This window comes from Ochotona curzoniae, unplaced genomic scaffold, assembly GCF_017591425.1.
Source record: "Ochotona curzoniae isolate NIBS_2020 unplaced genomic scaffold, NIBS_Ocur_1.0 contig_1071, whole genome shotgun sequence".
In the NCBI taxonomy this organism is placed as follows: domain Eukaryota; kingdom Metazoa; phylum Chordata; class Mammalia; order Lagomorpha; family Ochotonidae; genus Ochotona; species Ochotona curzoniae.
The window spans coordinates 15,442,481-15,465,853 of NW_024464939.1; the positions used below are offsets into that span (position 1 = coordinate 15,442,481).

Genomic DNA, 23,373 nt, shown 5'->3' on the forward strand with positions numbered 1-23,373 from the left:
CCTATAAAAAATATTTGTATTTATAAAAATCAGAGACATTCATGAAACGGGCACTAAATTTTTCAAAAATCGTTAATATTTGTCACCTTTTTCTCACTTCTGTATCTTGAAGAAATAATATTGACTCCATAAGTGAATGGCAGCTTTTAAGCAATAATTTTTCTACTTTCAGTATATCTTCACTATAATAGCCAAAAAAAAACACAATCGGTTACCATTAACATCTTTTTACGCATAGGGCAAATGAAAGTCAATAATTCATAATATGAAAAACTGTGGAGAGCCATAAAATCATGTAATTCAACTTCCTTCATCCTGAGAAACTCTTTGTTTTCTTACTAGTAATTGTTTTCCTTGCTTTTGTAGTATAATGAGAGAATCATTGCTTCCTGAGGAGGCATGCTAATAATTGCTTATAATAATTTGAAAATTAATGATGTAATAAAAATGAGCATTTTGCGAAGATGACACAAGCCACACATATGCAAGATGGTTCATTGGTTCCCCATTTCCTTCCTTTCTAAGCTGTACAGTCCCACCTGGTACAGACTTCACACCCAATTACAGGCCTCCATAAGAAGTAATTGTGCTATTTTTACATTGTTTCAGGAGAAGTTCTGAAGCTTGTCTTAACAGGACCACCGTGCAGCTTTCTTTGCTGCAAGATATCTTGCATCCTAACTGATAAAATGAATTTGCTCCCTCTTAGAAAGTCTGATTTCAAGGCTGACCCAGTCATCCTTGAGAAAGGCATTTAACAGCAAACCAAACAAATGCTTCTTGGCCACAGAATGCACAGAATTATTCTTCTTCAAAGAAATGCACTCTATTCTACAGCAACTACTTTACGTTTCTAATCTGCAAGTTTATAATTTATTTTAAAAAACACCTCATTTCATTTTATATTAACCTGGGATTTGATGTCTGTTATGCTCAGTTTTTTTTAAAAGCAGTTAGTTCTGCATCACATCACAACAAGCAATTATTTACAGATTTAAATTAATATTAAGAAAACGAATGACAGTAGTACATAAGATTCAACTGGTTTAGGCACTGGTTTAGGCACTGGTTAGAGGCAGCTGGAAAAGACACATATATAAACATATTCAAACTCAAATATACACCTGTTACACAAGAAGTTTTACACAGTAAGCACAACACGCAAAATTAGCATATACACAAGAAAACTGGATACCATCTTACAACAGCACCATAAAAAAGTTTTGGCAAGAGTTTGCCAAAAGTACTATCCTGAGAGATTTTCACATTGATGCAGTGCCGTTCAGAAGTAAACATGTTCTCATAACTGCTTTTGTTTGGAGAGAGGCTGATGTGAGATGACGGATGCTTGGTTTGCAACTAGCTTGTACTGTTCCTGAGCAGAACCTTGCGGTGGGGAAGGGAGAGGTGTTTCTGGAGTTGCTGGGAAAAAAAAAAGCAAACATAGAATTGTCTGTCATGGTGGTGTAGGCATGTCTCCCCCACGAAACCCCACACAACTCCAGCCAGTATTATATCATTTTACAAACATTTAAAATGATCAAATGTAACGTAACACACTACATCATACATTATCAGTTCATTGACATAACATTAAAAAGAAAATTTCACCCAGCTCCCCAAATAACATTAAACAAGAATAGATCACTATAAGATGTTATTTGCCTTCTTAATATCATCTGCAAGAATTTAATTCTCTAACAAATACAGCAGAAATGAATTAGTGAAAAAATGAATATAATGCCAATATTTTCAAATGTTGTAATGCAAACTATTTTTTAATCAAAATGCATACACAGTTAGAGACATTTAATCAATTACTTCTACAAGTTCTGTTGAATAAAGATTTATTTGTTTGTTTGTTTATCTTTTACCAGACTTTGCATTGAAACACCAATTAAATGTGAGGAATTTAGCTAGTAATAACTCCTAGGACTTATATAGTCATTTGAGTTACAAGGAGTTTTACTTTTCATAATTCTTGTAAGAAGAAATCTACATACAAACTCTTAGTTGTATAACACCTGTCCTGCAACAATGTGGCTTTAGTTTTAGCATGGTTACTAAGAAAGAACTATGAGTAACTGCATAAAAAACACCACCAACTATTACTCAAAAAGCTTCCAAAATAGCATATACAACATGTGGTGAGGAGCTAGTCACATCTTTTCAGATGGGTTATGGCTGATGCTGAACATCTTCTCGTCAACAAAATGCATGACTGTGTTGTTTCCTTATCACTTAGGGATCAATCCAGGTGATATTTTACAAAAATAGATAAATGAAATAGAATTCTCCAACACAGATGAAAGTGTAGAAAATAAAAATTGATAATACTAGAACTAAAATGTAAATAAAAAACGGCTAAGTCAGTTGAGATTTTGACACTATTGACACTGTTTGAACTACTAAATGTAGTCTGCAAAAGATGAATGAAAGGTATCCCTAAAGGAGAAACACTGGAGAAGGAAAAAAATAAAATCCTTCACATTAAATGCATTCTCATCTGCTTTGGAAGCACTCAAATGCTTACTTCATATCTTAAATTAGAGAGGAGACATTGTCTCTTTAATTTTTCTGGTTTTTTTTACATGAAATTTTAATACTTCAATTCTCAGAATTTTTAACATTTTAAATTCCAGAATAATAATTATTAGGATTATTATTTTCTCAATTTATATATTTAGAATCCATATGCAAGAGAATTCTTAATGTTTTCACAAACTTCTAAAATCATGTATTTATTTTTATTTTTTTTAAAAAAGCAGGCAGAGAGAGAATACAAACTTCAAATTAACTAGTTTACTCCCTAAATGCCCACTGCACTTGGGTTGGACCAGGACAAATAAAGACATTTGGAATTCTATATAGATCTCAAAAATGTGGCAACAGCACAAGTATTTGAGCCATCTCCAGCTTCCTCTACAGCTGTTCTTCTGTAGGAAGCTGGATTAAAAGAGGAGGATGGTTCAGTGCAGTAGTCTAGTGACTAAAGTCCTAGCCTTGTATGCTCCTGGATCCCATATGAGTGGCAGTTCAGTTCATGTCCTGACTGCTCCACTTCCCATTTAACTCCCTGCTTGTGGCCTGAGAAAGCAGCAGAGGATGGCCCAAGGTCTTGGACCTTGCATCTGTATTAGAGAGCCAGAAGTCAGATCAGTTCAGCTCTGGCTGTTGTAGCCACTTGGGAAGTCAACCAGCAGATGGGAGATTTTTCTGTCTCTCCTTTCTGTAAATTGGATTTTTCAATACAAAGAAAGAATGAAAGAAAAAAGAAAGAGAGGGGGGTAAGGAAGAAGGAAGGAAGGAAGGAAGGAAGGAGAGAGAGAACGAGAAAGAGAAAGAAAGAAAGAAAGAAAGAAAGAAAGAAAGAAAGAAAGAAAGAAAGAAAGAAAGAAAGAAAGAAAGAAGAGAGAAGAAAAGAAAAAAGAGGAAAAGAGAAGAGAAGAGGAGAGGAGAGAAGAGGAGAGGAGAGAAGAGGAGAGGAGAGGAGAGGAAGAGGAGAGGAGAGGAGAGGAGAGGAGAGGAGAGAAGAGAAGAGAAGAGAAGAGAAGAGAAGAGAAGAGAAGAGAAGAGAAGAGAAGAGAAGAGAAGAGAAGAGAAGAGAAGAGAAGAGAAGAGAAGAGAAGAGAAGAGAAGAGAAGAGAAGCGAAAAGGAGCTGGAATTGGAACCAGGAGCTCCAATATGGGGCGTGAGTGTCCAAAATAGTGTTTCATGCTTCCAGAATTTATGAAGTAGGAGGATATAATTTTTCACATCTAATAACTGAGTAGCTCAATGTTGTATATCCCATAAGTCGGACTTGCTGAGTAAATTCTACCCAGTTTTCACAATTTCTGAGTAATAATAGATTCTTCCCTGAATTTCACTTTTTCTGTTATCTAGGTTTAAGAACTACTATAATGGAAAAGTAACTCAGATACTTACAGATTTGGTCTGTGTGAACCAGAGTTGACATGGGACCTAAAAGTATTGTTTGTCCAGTTAATGGGTCTTGAGACAAATGTGGGTGCATTGGATGATGGAGATGGCTACCATCATTGGAAGCACCTGCAGAGGATAAAAAGATGCTTGTATGGGAGTGACATCTGACCAAACAGCAAGCTTGCTTGGGCCCAAATGTGCATTGGCACGTAAACGTTGCTGTTTTTGCAAAATGCTTTTTGAGAATTCAAAAAAATAAATGCAAAGGATCACTGCCAGATCAAGGACAATGTCAACTTTCACCTCTCACTGGCTAGGCAAATTTTGTATCATATGATATACTAATAGTATTTGTGTGCCATTTCCTGAAATTATTAGATTTACTGCCTATTGTTAGGGCAATTCCAAGAATCTCTTACCTCACATTTATAGTATTTGGGAGCAACCTAATGGCATGAACAACTTTTATTTCAGAAAGATATCGTTAGGAACACCATAAGCACCAAAAATTAAAAATAAATACAGAGATTTGACAAGGAAATTTAAACTACATAAGAACACAAAATAAATGATTTCTTAATTTGTCTCTGACATTTATTGCAGCATTGCAATCTTATTTTCCGTGTCTACTTTCTAGTATCAATTGTTTCCAGAGCAACGTATTCATTTTTAAGTTATTTAACTACCTAAATTTATGCTGCAATCCTAATATTCATGACATTTTAAAACAGGGCAGTAAAATAATGATGCATTTTAAGAGATCTTTAAAACAGGAAATACACTTCCATTTATCATATTTGGAAGGATCTCAGTGGAGGTATCGGGGCTGTGTGGAGTAAAGATGATGGAGGTAGTAAGAATGGGAATTTGAGCCTGTTAAGGATTTTGGCTCCCTCCCATGAGTGGCTGTTTTTTTCCAAGTAGAAAAAAAATTAAACTATCATATCATAGCCCAACAAAATAAAAAGCAGAGACACATAGCTCTTCAAAAGTCAAAATACATGTGAACAACAACAAAAATAGGTCATACTTGTTCTAATGCATTTTGGGCGATGTCAATCAATCAACTAAAAATTCTTGAATGTACTCACCACCTAGTAACATTTCCTGAAGGAGATTGTCGATTTTAACCATCCCAAAAAGTTTCACAAACTGTATTTGCTCAATCATCTGCCAGGTGATGCTCTGCAGTGTGGGCAGCAGTAGCAGCAGCTCTCCAAACCTCCCCCGGGAGTCGTACTGCCGATCATTGATGTAGTCCTCCAGGCTGATCTGCACTTGGAATCGCATATTCTTAATTTTGACTGGGTCACTTAGCCCTTTAGCATCTAATAAAGGGGAGAAAGATATCTGAAGACTTAATCTCACTAGAGAGAGACTAAATATTGTAATATAAGAGTATATGTTTACTTTTCATTACACCAAATTTTAACATAATTTTGCAAACAGACCTGGGTCAAAAAACACAATTGCCTTCAAACAGGCATATTCGTTGTCATCAATCTGGATTTCTTGAAATGGTCGGACTAGCTCATCCAGAACCCGGTTGGCCACACGGCTGATCTCAACCTCACAGCTGTTGCGGTGAATTACATAGTTGTTTCCTAGGGAGGAATGCAAACAAGCAAAGAGAAAAGTTAACCATCTCCCCTCAAAAGCTGTTAGATGTGGTTCAAATTTTGATAAACCAGTACTTAAAATGATCTGCCCTTGAGAGAATAATGATACTATTTCTTCTCTCAATAGTTAACATTCAAAAACTTTAAGAATACTTAGAGGATCAGACATATTGGAAATGTGATAACACGCATTTTAACAGCATCCATCACTGGTTGTAATGTGAAAGTACAGACTAACAACAGGCTAATAATGGACAAGGGTGAACCAAAATGTATGATTAGCACTAATTCTCTGTCTCTGTAAGCATACTTCAAGGCTGCTTTTTGAGCAATGTCTCCTTTTTATTATTAAGCTTTTTTAAGATGTATTTTATCTTTATTTTAAAGGCAGTTTTGTTTTTTTTTTGTTTGTTTGTTTGTTTTAACAGGAAGAATAGAGACAGAGAATTCTTCCAACTGCTTCAAATGGTACAATGGCCAGACCTAAGTTGATCCAAAGTTAGGAAGCCACAAGTTTCTTCCAGTTCTCCTACATGGGACAGGGACCCAAAGCTTTGATTCATCTTCTGCCATAATCAAGGAGCTGGAGTGGAAGTGGAGTAGCTGCGACATGAACCGGTGCCCACATGACTTACGAGTGCTTACAGGTGGAGGATTAGCTTCCTATGCCATTGCACCAGACCCTTATCATTAACTTGTAATGCTCTGTGATCCTGTTATTGCACCCTGAAGTTATACACAATCGATTCATAGAAAAACAGGACTAAGACCACAATTAAATTTCAGATGTGAGATAAGACCACCATTTGGTAGTGTCTGTGATGCTTAGTACATACAGAACATGTCCTGCATATTATTATAAAGATGAAAAATATGAAGCGTCTTTAAAGGAAAGCTTACCCAAAAGCAAAATATCCTTATACATCATGGATCTCTTTGTAGCTCCAAGCAGTAAGTGTTCTCCTGCATGAGCTCTCAACAGCGCCACCTTAATGAAAGATTCCACGTTTAACAATTAATTCGAAAACATAATGATTAAGTGATGGCATACTTCACACCATTAGCTCGAGGTGCTCTTTAAGTCTGGGATGTTGCTGTTTTAACAAGCTATAAGGTTCACAGATCTCACCGCATTAAGTCTTAATTTTCTAACTTGGTATGTCAAAAGAATTTACTGTTCAAAATTTCTAAAATCAACCTAAAACTCAATACATGATAGTAGGAAAAAAAAAAACCTCTTGGAGGGAAACACAATGGAATAAACACAGTTCAACTTCCCATATATTCACTTGCAATCTGTTTGAAATAAATTAACAAATATATTTGAGACCCATTTCTTCATATCTGTAAAATGCAGGTAGTGATCAAATTTATAGCATGCTTAAGGAGACTAAATGATAAAATACATGCAAAATGTACCTCACTGTACACAATAAACTGAATAAACAAGGAAAGTGAGGCTTTGTAGTGGATAAATGCTGGTTGCCTGCATTCTACCACACTAGTTGAAAACCCTAAGTCTGCAGTAAAATCTTGACCGGCTTCCTCCACACATTCAGTTGGGAATCACCACCAGGAAGCACAGAAAGCATCACTTCTAAAACATACCAAAGTCATGTTCTTCTAATATCCTTGTCATCTTAGTAAACAGCACCATCATTCAAATTGTGTGTTCTTTCACCTCTACACAGCATCTGTTTTGAGTCCTAACTACAATAAATACTTTGTCGGTTCACACACTATAAACTAGATAGATCTATCACATACTATTCATTGCCTCGGAATTCCTTGAGTTAAGACTCCTAGAATACTACAATACATTCAGCAACTATTGTGGCTTTGTCTCTGGTTCTTCCGTCCTAAATCCTTTTGACAGAGTTTCCATCATACCATTTGTAAAACAGTAATCAGTTAATATGAAAACTCGTCAACAGTGTCTTGTGCTCAGAATAAAATCCCAGCTAGTTTATCTAGGTGATGAGAAGTGTGGAAAAGTTTCATTGCTTAGGCTATCAACTCCTATGTCTCTACTTCATCTTGCAACACTCCTTGTTCATACTGTCCTAGCATGACTCAGAATTGTGGAACACACCGTTCCTGTACCTGGAATGCTATCTCCTTAGATCACAGTGTGCTTAGTCCCTGATTATTCCTGAAACTGCAAGGATTATTTTTGCTGATTCCCACTTTGAAGTATCTCTTTCTATCCTATTCCAGACATTTTCCGACAAATCAGTCTATCCCATTCTATAGCATTTCATAGACTTTATAAGATATAGTGATCATGTGAGGAAGTAAATCAAGTTTGATTAACATGGTTCTTTAAGCCTGGAGCTTTTTTGTTTGGTTTTGTTTTTACAAATTATAATTCTCACCATATTAATTCTGCTACTTTTCATCTTAGCTGTCAAAAGAGTTTGCTGTTCAAGATTTCTAAGATCACCAAAGAAATCAATACAATCACAACAGAAAAAGGGGCAGAACAGTTAACTCTTAGAGGGAAACACCTAGAATTAGTTTAGTCATTATTGGATGAGTATTCACTGTCTCTCTCCAAAATTTCAAACCTCATGAGACTATTGAAACAATCTGGGTTTTTAGTGCCAAGAAACCAAGAATGCTAAAACATCAGTCTCCCAATAGATGTTGCTTGATGAATTTACTGAATTTTATAAATTTCAACAATCTATGCTTCTATTTCAGAAATGGCAAGATGGAAAGAAAAATACCTGTGCCACAGAACTCCCAATAGAATTAAATAAAATAATGTAATTTATAGTACAACCAAAAGCTAATATCCAAGGGCCTTACCCATAATAGAAACTCATTAATGACCATCATTATTACTGTTATACTGTTAATATTAAATGTCAATTAGCAAATAAAAGCTATTTCGGACTGGCTACTGTATTTCCATCTCCCAATTCTTAAATCACGTCTTCATACACAAGTCAGCAACTTCTAAAGAGTGATAATAAAAATATAAAACTGATAAATAACATAACCCTACTTATATTGCTTGGGGTGAGACTGGTTGGTTTTAGCAATTTAGCATTATTCACTCTGGCATAATCTTCTGAGCCAGGCTATCTTTATGATATGTCAATAACCATGACTCAGACCAGGAAGGCAGTTACAGAACATTTTAAGAATGACTTCAGATTTCACAGTATTTTTTTTTCCCCTCACCAGGTGAAATGCTCCTTTAGAAATTATTGCTAACTTCCTAAGAGGGTTTTTTTTTTCTAGTTGTGCAAACATTTTGCCCTTCTTTGATTTTTATACAACCATACCCTTTCCCCTTTGATTGTTTTTTTTTGTTTTTGTGTATCAATGATAATGAACACTGATGAAGTATACAAATGTATTCTGTGTATCACATACCAATGTTAATTCAATGTGAAAGATATCCGAAATGTGTATAATTATTTTAATCTATCAAAACATTGTATATATTAAAAAGGTTCAAAGTGGATATAAGCCAAATCAACAATTCATAGACTCATTGCAATTCAAGTTCTAATTATCAATGAAAATGTCTTAATACATATGACGAATTTACATAATTATTAGGAAGAGATCATCATGATCTCTCCCTCTGTTTTCTAGTTTCCCTCCAGAGGTAGCCTGTATTGCTGAGGAATTTTTAGAGTACCTTCTGGAAACACTAAGACACACCAGTGTACCTTTAGCCTCCAGCCATTTACTGTCCCAGTGCTTGCTCTAACAATGGTAGTTACTCACTGTCAATCTTACTTTCACCAAAGCTTTCCAAACTTCAAGAGAGCAGCAAATCTGTGTGTTGTTCAATTCTTTTCCAATCAATAACTTTTCTAGATCCCTGCAGTATACTTATATCTCACCAAACTGTTTCTCTAAATATATTTTCCCTTGTCAAATAAAGCAAACTCATTACAAGTATAATCCAAAGGACACAACCACTTAACAAAAGTAAGGAAAAAAAAAACTTGAAAAAAAAAGAAATGAAAAACGGCAATTTTCTTCTTGTACCTGATCATCCAGTGGTAGCTCACAGAAGGCCGGAATATATTTAGCCCACTCAACCAACACTAAGAGCTGCTGTTTCATAGACTCACAGACATCACCAATACTTGCAATTTTCTTAACATTTATATCAGTGCTTGCCCCAGGGCTTGAGGCTGAGATCTAGGAATAAGAAAAACATTAATTTGTCATTTAAGACTGTAATAAGAAAACATCAATGCAGCAGTGTCATTTTTGTAGTATTTTGATTCAACTAACCATCTTTAAATTGAAAAATTTTAGCACACTTTTCAGTGTTTTAATTAAGATGAAAACATACAACATCACACTCTAGGAGTACTATTTTGCTTTCCTGGCCAAATTTGTAAATGAATTTACCACAACTTTCAGGAAGTACTCAGAATGGTTATAAATAGGAAGATTGGATACACATGCAGTAGGCTTTATGGATTTATTTTTTATTAAAAATGGTATGTCTATTAAGGAACTAAATTTTCACCACGTGGAAGTTTGTGAAAAAGCATTTATAGCAGATGAAATTTGCACAACCTGGGAGAAACAGGAAGCAAGATCCACTGGGGTTAGAGAAAAAACAATGAGAGGAAGAACAAAAAAGACCATCAAAATAAAATCAAAAAATCAACTACTGACTCAGCATTGCTGAACAGCTAGCTTATCATGCCATGATAATTTTTTTTAAAACTGTGTAATTTTGAGCCATGTAAAACTATAAATGGTATTTATAATAACTTTCCTACTTTGTTTAAAAAAACTATACATTTGATTTTTCAATAGTTATACATTTATGTGAGTGTGTATATGTCAACCTGAAATTTTTTTCAAAACTTCTTTAAATAATCTCAAAATGTTTTATTTAACCATTTTAAAACTCCAAGGAAAGCTGAGATAAATGTAATGCTAGTCTCATCATATGACGCCTTTGTTTTCAGCAATGGAAGTCATGTTGGCTCTATAGGATCTAATTAACTACCAGCTGCTTCATATTCTGCTTCGTAACATAAAAAAAATTATTTTCATTTTTGATAGAAGGAAGGCTAAAATAAACTGTTGCCTGTGAGTTTCTTTGTCTGATTTTCAAGCATATACTGAATTACTTTATACATTTTAAAAATGACATTTCAGAAATTTAAAGCAGAAATTATCCTTCTTGTATTTTTAAATTGTATTTATTTTATTTTGATTTTTAAATGAAACGATCTGTTTTCAGAGCAGGTATCAAGGCAACTTCATGATTTCATGAGTCATTTTCAGGGAAATAAACTCTAATGACATATCCTAAGCCAATTCTCCAGAGGACATAGTGGCTGATTTTATAGATTCAACCCATAAAACATTGTTCTAAATGCATCGTTCTGGGCCTTGAGTATTTTCATCAACTTTGTAAGCACTTTTTTCAAATTAAAAAAAAAAATCCTAGACTTATATTCGTTTTGTTTTTCCACTTAAAAATAAGATCTCATCTCAAAAAAAGTCAAAATTAAGTCAGCCACCCATTATGCTACAGAAAGCAAGAAAGTGAGCTTGTGTTGACCAAATTTATTCTAGAAAGGCGTTCCCTTGAATGAATCTGAATTATTCAGCATTATGTCTAAACGGACTGATTTTACCACACAGGGCTGGATGCAAGCGTGCAGCTGGTACCTGGCGAGAACGAACTTCAGCTTGAGCCAGGGTGTTAATGGAGGGGATGTTGGTGCCATCGAATGTACTTCTTCTGGTGCTTATTCTGTCGCGTTCATTTTGTACAGCTGGGAGAGAAAGTGCCAGTACTTATTAGTCGGGTATCTCTAACCGATGTGAGGTTACATATGGTGAAGTAAAGAAAGGAAGCACAAAATGTTCAAAGAAAGGAATGTTAAAAACAAATATTTTTTTTGTCCAACACATTCATGATGAAACAAGACTAAAATTATGTTCCCTCTGTGCCTCCTCCAAGAGCAGGAGTGTCCAGATTAGTTCCTAGAGTTCATTAAATACCATTATTTGAGAATTTATGATGATATGTATGTATAGATATATAGGCAGCAGAAATGACAGCCAGTTCTACTACACTGTATTTTTAACAGGATGGTTTTCTGCTCACTGCAAGTTAATAAAACTAGATACCAGAAGAAAAGTATTGCCTATGAAGTTGACCAGGTCAAAGATAAGAGTGTTTTGATTGTCAGAGGTGAGTCACAGATTTTGAAACTTCTATTTTCTTTTTCCTATAAAACCCTAGTAAAGCTGAAAAGCAAATTTGCTTAGTTAAGGTGGTTGTAAGACTGCAATCTCATGATGTTTGAGGGAATACTTTTCTTGGGATAATTTGCAAATAATACTAATGTTATTGCTAGTAATACTATTAATAAACATTGCAGCAGCCTGAAGCCATCCTGAAAATATTCAGATTTGAGAATCAACATTTCAGAAAGTTAAAGAAATCCTACAAAATATGTAAAGGCTTTTAAAACAGCCTGATACATGGTGTCTTATTTCAAAGGATGAACAATGTCTATCTCCACATCCATTATGAAAACTGTACATTTTAAATATGAAGGAAAAGTGAGTAAGAGAGTGAGTGTTAACTCATATCTTTGTCATAGAGAGAATAAATTCAGATGTGTACTTTGAAAATTAGGTGGTAAAACTGCCTATTATTGAAGAATAGAAAACAAGACCTTAAAAATCTAACTTATTTGTGTCAATATGTTCAATAAATAATACATTATTTATGTTTTGCTGAAAAAAGAACACATTAAACTACCAGAGTATTTTTCCTGATGTCATTATTTTCAGTAAAGACATGCAGCAATTTCTATGCCCAAATCTAGAAACAGACAATCAAACGATGAGCTGTCAATCTCATTTGACTTTGATTTTTAAGATGAAATGAATGGTTTTCAAGTTGTTTTCAAGTTCATTAGTATTTTATTTTGAAGTTATACTTATTGGTCACTTGATTTTTTAATTGAAATTTTACTTTTAAGCTAAATTGATTCATTTAGGAATGCATATGTAGAGATTAAAATTAACATACTAGCTATGCTTTATGAATTTAATTAACATGAGTAACCAATAGAAAACAGTTAGGATTTTATGAACATTGGTAATTTCATTTTTATCACATTCAATGTAAGTTCAGATTTACATATTTTATCTAATCAATCTTGAATATATGCAATAATAGCAAAGAAGAGAAACCTATAAACTTTAAACTCAAAACTTGCTCCTTAACATCTTTTGAAAAAACTGTTGCATGATTTCTAAGGACTTAATTGTTCGAAAGGCAGAGTTGCAGAGAAAGACGGAAGTCTTCAGTCTGCTGGCTCACTAACAAAATGGTAGAAATGGCCATGGTTGGACCAGGCTGAAGCCAGGAGTCAGGAGTTCTGTTTGGTCTACCACATGGGTGCAGATTACCAAGGACTCGGGCCATCTTCTGTTATTCTCCCAGTCACACTGTCAGGGAATTTTATTGGAAGTAAAGTAGCTACAGCTGGTGTCCATTTGAGATAGCTATTCAAATTCTCTGTGTATGATAAGCACATGGACACTGAAAAACGAGGTATAAAATCTTGTGACTGCTGTACCCAAAGACTTATTTACGAATTAGCTATTTTTAGAATGTCGAAGAACTTAATCTGAGTGTTTATTTTAAAATTAAATTAACAGTCATTAAATTAAATGTTTAGTTGAGTTAATCATATTTTTTTAAAAAAATCAACTCCCTAAAAGAAAGGTTTATTTTTTTATTTCTATTACGTTCACTACTAAAAACTTAACACCTAGCACAGCATTGGGAGAGTAGCAATGTTCAATGAATATTCTTTGAATGAATCCTTAAAAATAACAGTAGAAACTACTCATAAAACAGAGAAAGCTATTCAACTGTTGAGACATAAAATATGTTTAAAAACATATTGCAGTGGGAGCCTAACAATAGACTAAGCTGTTTGTCCTTTGCCAGGACACTGGAATGTTTTTTAGCCATGGTCAGAGACAGCTCAGTGGTGGGAGAATCATGGCTCTCCAGAGTGGCCTTCCCCTGTACCAGCTGTATACCTTTGGGCTAAATTCTTTCACAAAGAAACCAAAGATTTCCCACTAATACAATAAAGGAAATCAGAACTCATTTTAAAACAGTTCCTGTGCTAAATGAGAATGTGCATGTGGTTATCAGTTTCAACACTAATATCATCGCTTTTACATTACCTTCTTTTTTCATTCCTGCTCGGAAACACTTTCTTAACCGACAATATCTACATTGATTCCTTTTGTCCTTATCAACAACGCATTGCCGACTGAACCTACAATATCAAACAGATATATCAGCCTGCAGAAAAGTATTATTTATCCAAAAAAATACCAAATGGACAAATGGTTTTAATGAAGTATAGTCAGATATGGCTCAATGGGAAGAATGGTTTGTGTACAGGGAAAGATAAGCTTGATCTCTCAAGCAATCTCTGCAATAAAATTAAAAATGAATAAATGACCACCTTATTTTTGTCTAATACACATGATCATTTGTACCATGAGCCATGAATGCCATGAAAAATACAAATTATGTTTATAAGGTATTTACTCCTGAATAATTTCACAGTGGCATGCAGTATAAATGAGAACTTCACTCTGTTGCTTTGTCTCCCTTTCAATGTCCTTTAATTTTAAATATTAGCAATATATTTTTTTAAGTTTATTAGAGAGAGCAAAGAAGAACAAGAGAGCAAGAGCTGCCATCCATACGCTCATTCCCTTTATGCTCCCTGGGCCAGAGTTGGAGGATGAAAACTAGAGCTGGGAACAATGCAATGTAGGAAATATGAACCTAATTAATGAGATGTCTTTACTGCCTTTTAGGGTCCACCGCAGTAGGAAGCTAGAGCCATGAAGTGGAGGTGGACATCAAACCCATGCAGGACATGAATGCCCCCGGAACCAGCCTAAGCATGAGATTAATTTTAAATATACCCTAACCAACTGGAGTTTACTTTAAATCTCAAATTGTATATCCAGAAGCCATTGGGTGTAGCTCTGGGTGTATGGTCCCTGCCCAGTGATATACTCCACACTTGTTACATAAAGTATAGTTGGCAAAAATGACTGGTGTTGCTGAGAATGTGGAGAAACTGGACCCTTCATAGAATGCTAGTTAGATTATCAAATGATGACGCTACTTTGGAAAAAATATTTGGCATTATCTTAAAAATCTAGGTCTGGCTAGTCCATGCTAGGCACATACTGAAGAGAAACAAAACATACTAGAGTATTTCAAAAAGTTCATTGAAAATTCATGTTATGAAAAAAACTATGAGTGAATTTCAATATTCTTGAGCAAAAACAAGCTTCTTTGAAATGCTTTTTTTCCATACTTTTTTCAAGTATCATCATGTGTCCCTATACACACAAAAATTGTACATAAGTATATGTAGCATTATCAATCATAATAGCCATAAAGAGTAGACAATTCAAATGCTGGTCAACAGAACAGCAAAAAGTACATACGTAGGAATGGATTATTGAAACATGCTACAATGTGGGTGATTCTTGAAAGCATTTATCTATCCTCAGCGAAAGTTGTTAGAACTCAAAAGCCACATAGTACATGTTTTCACTTATATTACATGTCTGGAGGAGTGAAATCTATAGAATTACAGAGTCAATTAGAAGTTGTGGTGCATTGTTGTGGAGAAAATAGAGGGACATTGGGCATGACTGCTAAAAATTGGTTAATATGATAATGAAAACCTTTTAAATTGATCGTAACTATAGCTTTACAATATGTGAATACTCTAAGAAAGCTGAATTGTATACTTAAATAAAACAAAATATATATTCCCAGGTCTACTTACTCTTCATTGTTGGTGAAACTCAGAGATATTAAATTAAATTAATGTATAATAATTAATAAATAGATGGATTTGTAAAAAAAAGGCTGCGTGAACGAATGGATTTCAGAGCAAATATTATTCATTTAGTTAACAGTGACATTTCTTCAAAATTTTGACATAAAATCTTATGTGTTGATATGTTCATGATAATCTGTAATTATATTAATAATAAAAATAACATTTTGTAATTTGTAGGAGAAAACAGATCCTTCAAAAAATATGGAAGATGAGTTACATTTGAGTAGGAAGTAAAACTTCAAATGAATTGAATGACAAGACAGTTGTACTTTCTGAGTGAGGAAAAAACATTGCTTGGGCAGACCTGGCCAGGAAGACTAGAAATAGATATTTGAGAATATCTGAAAGTTATATATTAACTTTATTACACTAGAAGAAATGAGATGGCACCATATTTTAATTTAACTTCTTTCCAAAACAACAATTTTACACATGTCTTTCATTGATAAGATTTTCTGTTAAAATACATCATTTTTGTTAACAGTCCATGTTCATAACCATATTCCATATTCAAAATCTGATGAAGCCACAATATGTAAATATGAAGTATTATACTATTATATTAATCAGATATCAGTAAAAATAAAACCAGACTAAAGAAAAAAATATGCCCACACAACTGAATAAATTTTAAACAAAACATCTAAATTCAGTGGTGAAGTGTCATACCAGAAATACCTTTCAAAGTTAAGGACTGAAAATTCACTTCTATTTGCAGGCTACCAAAATCATCTGCAGTTTTATAATTTTGTTATACAGGATCCAGGATGTAATTAAACTAAAAAGAAAGCCAATTCACATAAAAATATACACATGAGAAACCATTTAAATAAAGATACTGAAATGTTTAGTGGTGTAAGAACATGTGATAAAACAATAAAAACAAAACACAAGGAAAAAGATCACCACCAAATTTAAGAGAGTAGTTATTTCTGGGAGACGAGAAAGAAAGAGAAAGTGATAGGAAAGTATTTAGTAGAAGCATCAGCTATGTTTGTCCTAACTGGGTAGTAGGTACATCGATTTTTTTAAAACTTATATATATTTTCATAAGTCTTAAATGTTTCTTAAAAATGACCTACCTCTGTTAATGCGTGTTGTATGCATACATTTTGTTTATGGAGCTAAAGATATATGAATAGACTTTGTTTTGTGTTTGTTATTTGTTTGTATGCTTCTCACTTCCTGGATGACATTTTCAGAAAACATCTAAAGATAACCTTCCCAAAAGGAATAGTTCAAGTACCTGCAGGAATAAACGTGGCTCTTGCGGATGCTGCGCCTGAAGAAGCCCTTGCACCCATCACAGCTTGATGCCCCGTAGTGTTTTCCTGTTGCTCTGTCTCCACATATAGCACATAAACAGTTGACGCCGTTGTCTGTGCTGTTCATACTTGTTGTCTCTGGGGCAGAACTGTCTGTTGCCAAAAAAATGGGACCATGGAGTTAACAGTTACAGTACCAAGTGTTTCTTGAGTAAACTGTCCTGTTGACTATTCATGAACTCACAAGAATCCTTCCTTTGATTTCATGGAGTCCTTCGCTTTCCACCACTGGTTGCTTCCGTTTCAAGCCCCTGTATCATATTTCTGCTCATTAAATTTCAAGCCATCCTTAGGCTTAACCCTCAACCACACTCTTTCCCAATGGAAGGTCATCCAGTCTAATGACATCAAACATCATTTGTAGGACCAGAAATGCCTGAATTTTGTTTTTCATTCCAGTGCCACTACAGGGGGTCAATCTGTAATGCCCAAATATCTATTTCAGACTAGACTCTAAAGTATGGTGAGCCATAAATTAATGTATCAAAAACAGAGCTGGTTTTCTTTTTTAGCACATAACTCATCCTCAGATTTTCTCTTCCTTTCAAATATAATCATTAGATAGTTACACATTTAAAACACAAGTTCAATTTATCCCTCTTACTTTCAGTATGAATACCCTTATTCAACCATCATTTTTCCTTCTTTTTCTGAAATGGTTTCTTTTCTAATTTCTCTGCTTCCTTACTCCTCTAGTGTTTATTTATTATTGTAAATCACCAAAGTGATGTGAGCATAACAAATTCATATCCTAGTAGCATTCTGTGCCTAAGCCTCTCATGATTTGTCACTCAAGTGTCAGCACTTTGCCATGACCCATAAAATCATGCAAAATGAAGTCCTCACCTGCCCCACCCACACTGATCTCAGGATCGTTTTACCCTGTTCTCTACTCAGTGGTAACACTAGTTTTCTGTTTTGTTTTATTTTTGTTTTTTTTTCTTTTCTTCTTAAAGAACTCTTTCCATCTGGGAACTTTTGCCCACTTATTTCACATGCCTGGAGGAAACCATTCTTCCTAGTCTCTCACTGAGCAAGTTGTCAGGTTTCTATTCAAATTTCACAATTTGTGTGAAACCTTCCCTTAGTGTGCACATCAACTGGAACCAACACCCATTGGCCCATCCAGCATAGCCTAGAACCTTACTTAATTTCTAAAAACAATTCAATTGCCCCAAATACGCTATGTATTGGTTACTCAGTTATTACTTACACATAAAATATTAACGTCATGATGTCATTTTATCTAATTCACTTCTTTGCTTTCCAACTCTTAGGATTGTACTCAGCTTGTAATAGACATTGAATACATATTTGGAAGGAAAGCATTTAAAATACACCTACAGAAATTTTTATTAAGTAAACATTTCTTAATCAAGTTGATACTGATATCTTAAAATCTGTATTCAAAATACGTTTGTATAAAATACTAAGTTTTAATTTATGAACAATTACATAATTCAGTATATTTGTAACAATTCATAATTATATTTGAAATAAAGCAGAAGGTTAAAATTAAAGGTTGTCATGTCCAAATTATAATCTGACATTCCATATTCCACTTTCTAATATTTGTGAGTAATCAAATGCTGTCATTTGTTATTCATAAAGTTAAAAAACCTTTTAATGAGAATATATTAAAAGTTAACTGGTGACATTATATGCAACCAGAAAAATTTAAATATTAAGAAACTTCTTTGATAATACAATACACATATTAGAAATATAGAAATTAAAAATGCTTAGAATTGCTTATATTCTGGTAACTTATATAAAAATACAAAAAATAACTTTCATTTTAATGCCATACTTACATATGATAATTCATATTATTATATGCAAATAAATCAGATAATACTTTGAAAAGAACCAAACAACACAGTTCTTTTAGCGTATTTAGCAAAAATTTATGGCAAAAAAATTCTTAAAATTTATGGCAATTATTTAAAGTAAGTGCATCGGTATCACAGCCATGTAGAATCCCAGAGTCCTCTTTTTTTAAGTCATCATTCTATTTTAACTATCATTAACCAGTGACTTCCAAACACACATAGTGAAAGCCTTGGCAAAAAGAACTCATTTTAATTCTACCTGTTCTACAATTTTAAAATTCATTTTTAGTAGTTTCGGAAAATAAACCTTTATTTATCAGGAATATAACCAGAACGCCAAGTATACAAATTATTCAGCATGGTAGAACATTAAGCTATCCTGAGACTAAGATGTAGCCTCAATTCTGATCTGAATACATACACACAGCTTTCATTACGTATGCATAATTACTACATGTCAGGAATTTCTAGAAATTGTGTCCTTTCTTGGACAAGACTTTTACTAGAAACAGAAATCTCTAAGTCAGTTATAAAGCATATTACATGAAGACATGAATTCTAAACAACTTCATGTCTTATTTAAAGTTAAAATGTTACCGTAGATAAATAACAAAAGCTTTGTGCGGCTAAACATTAGCTTGACAAGAGAGGCTATAATTTAAACCTTTACTTCCTTTCATATTTGTGTTCAATGCAGAAAGTTGATAATTTTAAATGTACTTTCTCATCAGCAGTAACTGAGAAATAAAATCAAGAGGAGACAGTCAGTAAACTTGCCCAATGTTCTACAGAAACTTGGTTTCATAACTCATTTTAAATAATGAACAGAGAATAGATTTTCAAAGCCAATCTGCCAATAGTACTTATTATGATGATGATTTACAGCAAATAAAAGATCTGTTGAAGTTACTGTTTTAACTTCCTACTGGCTCATGACAGAATTCTGAAAGCACTGTATTACATAAAGCCAGGCTGTTTATTTCTAGTATAAGAGACAATATTATTAATTTAAATTTTGTGAAAAAGTATAAAAGCTTAAATGTATGATTTTAAAACACAAGCCTTCATGCTCTAGCAATGAAACACAGAGCCACCACCTCAGGTAGCTTAACTTTACATCTCCCATTACGCTTAACTTTTCTTTCCACTTAGAAATAAATGATAACTCACCATTTGAATTATATAGAATCTGCATAGTGTCAAACTCCAAAGTTGTATAAGTTGGGTCCAAAACTTCACTGTAATTTGCCATGTCCATGTCCAGCATTGGTTCCGATACCCTCATCATTGATTTAGAAACACACATACAAGTGGCACCACAAGCCCAGAGTGTGGGATGGCTGTTTGGCTTTCAGTCTGTGAGTGATAATTCCAAGTTAACTGTAACTGAGTGACTTAAGTGCTGCAGTGGGAGGGGCTGTAAAACTGTAACCTCCTTCAGCAAATCATATTCTGCTTATTTCTTCTTCTTTTATGGCACACGAAAGCAATTCCTTGTGATAATCTTGGAATGCTTCATGGAATCACCTTATCTGTAGTGCTTAGTTGACTAACATGATTTCCGAAATTGATTTCCAGTAGACAATAAATGATATCATTAAGAGAAGGATTAAAAATAGAAAGGAGAGTCTCTCAGGCTTTAAACTCTAGTTAGAATGTGGGGTTAACCAGATAAGGGGCCCCATACCACTTCTTCTGAAAGATGGAGTCCTTTTTGTCAGAAATTTAATAAGCTGAGACTGTAAATTATCTATCAGGCAACATAAGCACTGAACAACTTCAGGTCTTCTTCCATGTGTAATAAAGCTGGCTTTACTTTGGCATTAAGCTTTGGATTTTAGAGTTGACAAAGAGTTATGCGAGTCCAGAAGCAGTTTGCGCATAACCCCTTTACAACCCTTAACCTTTTGTTTTAAGCCATCATTTTATGTGTCTGTGTTCCTTCTGTATTAGTAAGTTTCCTCAAGACTAAACCAATATATTTGCTAGTATGTTTTAGACAATATATTAATCATTATTAAACAAGGTTTCATTTATTTTTGACTTCTGATGCTTCTTCCATTACAGACATTTAAATTAAGTAAGTTTATCCTTAATACATGTGGATGGATACACATGTTCATGTCAGAAACCTTCATTTTATATCAAAGTATATATCAATATGTGAAAATGGGGCATTTTAGGGTTCACATAACCTTTAAATGACAATATTTAAAGGGTACTTTTCATTACTAACAATGTGTGCATTTATGTTCTCTTCTGAGAAAGAATTACAGCCCCATTCACATTTTATTTTCTGTATTTGGCAAGTTTACAGCAAAGTGGTATTTCTTAACCATTTCAAATTTTTCACAGCATAAACCTGTAAATGCGCTAGCTTAGCAATTACTGAATTCATCGCCTGGAAATGCTAGCCTTTTAGATGCGGGTATGTGTGCAAAAAAAAAAAAAATCTAAAAGGCATTTAACAACCTGATTTATTAAATCAAGCAATGATCACAAAAACATATTTTGTATGTCCTTAATTGTGAGGATAAAATTTGGGGATGAATTCTAGGGACTGGTTTTCTTTAACAAAGACTATATTCTTCAGTTTTGGAGAAGTGGATAATGTGTGTTCAGTGACTTTCGTTTGCATGAGGTGGTCCTCACTTATTATAAGGAAAGAAAACTGTGCAGCCAGTAGTCTTGGAGTGGTAACTCTGAAGGATGTCACCCACAGCAAGACAGTGAACAAAAGCAGTCGGTTTTTCACCTCTAAGAAAGCACAACACCAACGGAAATCTGGAAAGAGCTAGGAAGAACCATGTCAGTTTTATTGCTTGCCCTCATTCTGCTGTCTTGGCTGGCATTCCTATCGAACCTGGACATTTGACTCTAAGTTAGAAGGAGCAAGATATCAATTGCAACACAGTTCTCTAAGTTCTCATAAGCTGTTTAAGCAGAGCTGAATTTTCACAATGGGAAATAGTGTAATGTTTTGTCATGGTATGAAGTAAGAAGTTGAGCATTTCCAGTTAAAAAAAAAACGCACAGATCTTAACAGCAGGTGTATTTCTACAGTGGACATGTTGTCCAGTCTCTAATTGATAGTCAAAGGTGGAAACATACATGGAATTGTCTGCCTCGGTCTGGCAAGTGAGAAGTGTCTCTAACTGTAATTCTGAAAGGGCACAAACTACAGTGGATACCATCTTTTCTTAATTCCTACGATTTACCATTTACTGACCTGCTTATATAAATTAAATTAAAAGAGAACGACAAACATGTCCAAACCTAACTGTCCTTCATTCAAAGGGCTATAAATGCTCCCTATTTGCTTCAAAAATCCTCTTAGTGGAATTAACAGTGCACTGATTAGGATTCTGTACAGTTTCTTTTTAATTCCTTCCTTCCTTCCTTCTTTCCTTCTTTCCTTCTTTCCTTCTTTCCTTCCTTCCTTCCTTCCTTCCTTCCTTCCTTCCTTCCTTCCTTCCTTCCTTCCTTCCATCCTTCCTTTATTTTATCCTTGCAAACCACAAAGTTAACACTTATGTCTTTGATTTCCACTATTTCTTTTAGCAGAGGAAAAAGTCAAAACTAACTATATAGTAAACTAAATGCAGAAAGCTTCTACAATTTTATAGTTTTACAAATATTTTGTGTAGTTCAATTGATTTGCTTGTACCCATATCCAAAGTGTTTTCCCCTTTTGGAGGGTGGGGGGTGGAAAGGGCAATCCCTGTGCCTACAGAACCATATCATGAAAAAAGAAAAAGAAAAGAAAAAATGCAGCAAAAAATAAAAATCAGACTATAAATAAAACTAAATTTAAACATTTTTTAAAAGCACAAAGTATTTTTCCTTTAGTAAATTTAGTTATTGACCGGGTTGGGGGGGGAGGCGGGGAAAGACTGATCCTCTAATCCTATCCACTTCTTTGTTTTCCCCCCAAGATCTTCAACAGCCACAGATCCTGGCCAGGATGAAGCCAGGAGCCAGCTTTGGGCTTCTCCTGTGGTTAGCAGGGACACAATGACTCGGATCGGATCGGATCCTCACTTACTGCCAAGAATGCCAACTAGAAAGGAGCCTGAATCAGAAACAGATCTGGATTTGAACCCAGGTTTACTGATATGGGATCCTGGAGTCCTCACTGACATCTTAACACTATGCGAAATGCTTGCCCCTCCCTTGATTTTATAGTTGGGAAAATAAAACTCAACACTCATTTCCATTAGATTGTGCAATAGTTAAATTATGAAATAAAATACTAAGAACAAAAGATAAAAAAAAAACCATGCCAAGTAACAGGTACAAGGGACTTCAGGTAGGAATATAACATTGATGAGATATAACTACCCTGGAAACTAAAGGGTCTGTCCCACAAAGAAAACTGAGAACTGAGTTAATCCCAGGAGCTGGCAAAATCGAGACATATTAAGTTTCTCTTGTACTGATTTTTAACTTGCAATAACTTGCGTTTATAAATTGACTTATATTCTTCATAACCAATCCTTACTGTCTGCTTTGAAACCCAGTCGGGCTATATTAAGAATGTTTACTTTCATTTTATTTGTTTTATCTGTGAGGCAGAGAAGCAGAGAGATTATCCATCATCTGGTTCATTTCTCAAATGTCTGCAGTAGCTGGTCTCAGCAGAAGATGGAAAAAAGAAAACCCGGTTAGCAGAGACCTAGCTATGGTTAACAGAGACCTAGCTACTTGAGCCAACACCTGCTTTTTCCTTGTGCATTACCAGGAAATTGGAGCAGT

The 23,373-nt window shown here is 34.4% G+C and overlaps 1 protein-coding gene across 1 annotated transcript; it reads right to left on the reverse strand.

Annotated features, from left to right (window-relative positions):
- Nucleotides 1-1,224: 1,224 nt before the first annotated feature.
- HNF4G (hepatocyte nuclear factor 4 gamma) lies at nt 1,225-19,906 on the reverse strand. Its single transcript, XM_040995520.1, has 10 exons — nt 19,789-19,906; nt 16,708-16,879; nt 13,765-13,859; nt 11,212-11,318; nt 9,556-9,711; nt 6,445-6,532; nt 5,377-5,529; nt 5,017-5,253; nt 3,929-4,051; nt 1,225-1,422 (listed from the first exon to the last, which is right to left on the reverse strand). The coding sequence occupies exons 1-10, from the start codon at nt 19,904-19,906 to the stop codon at nt 1,301-1,303; spliced, it is 1,371 nt and encodes a 456-aa protein (XP_040851454.1). The 3' UTR covers nt 1,225-1,300.
- Between the last annotated feature and the right edge of the window lie 3,467 nt (nt 19,907-23,373).

Bases quoted from the DNA above. Each gene is read 5' to 3' on its own strand.
- HNF4G (XM_040995520.1), bottom strand. From the start codon at position 19,906: ATGATGAGGGTATCGGAACCAATGCTGGACATGGACATGGCAAATTAC. The intron at 6,533-9,555 runs GTACAAGAAGAA...TCTTTCATTAAG, and splicing joins AGCTACCACTGGATGATCAG to GTGGCGCTGTTGAGAGCTCA. The intron at 1,423-3,928 runs GTAAGTATCTGA...TTTTTTTCCCAG, and splicing joins GGTTCACACAGACCAAATCT to CAACTCCAGAAACACCTCTC.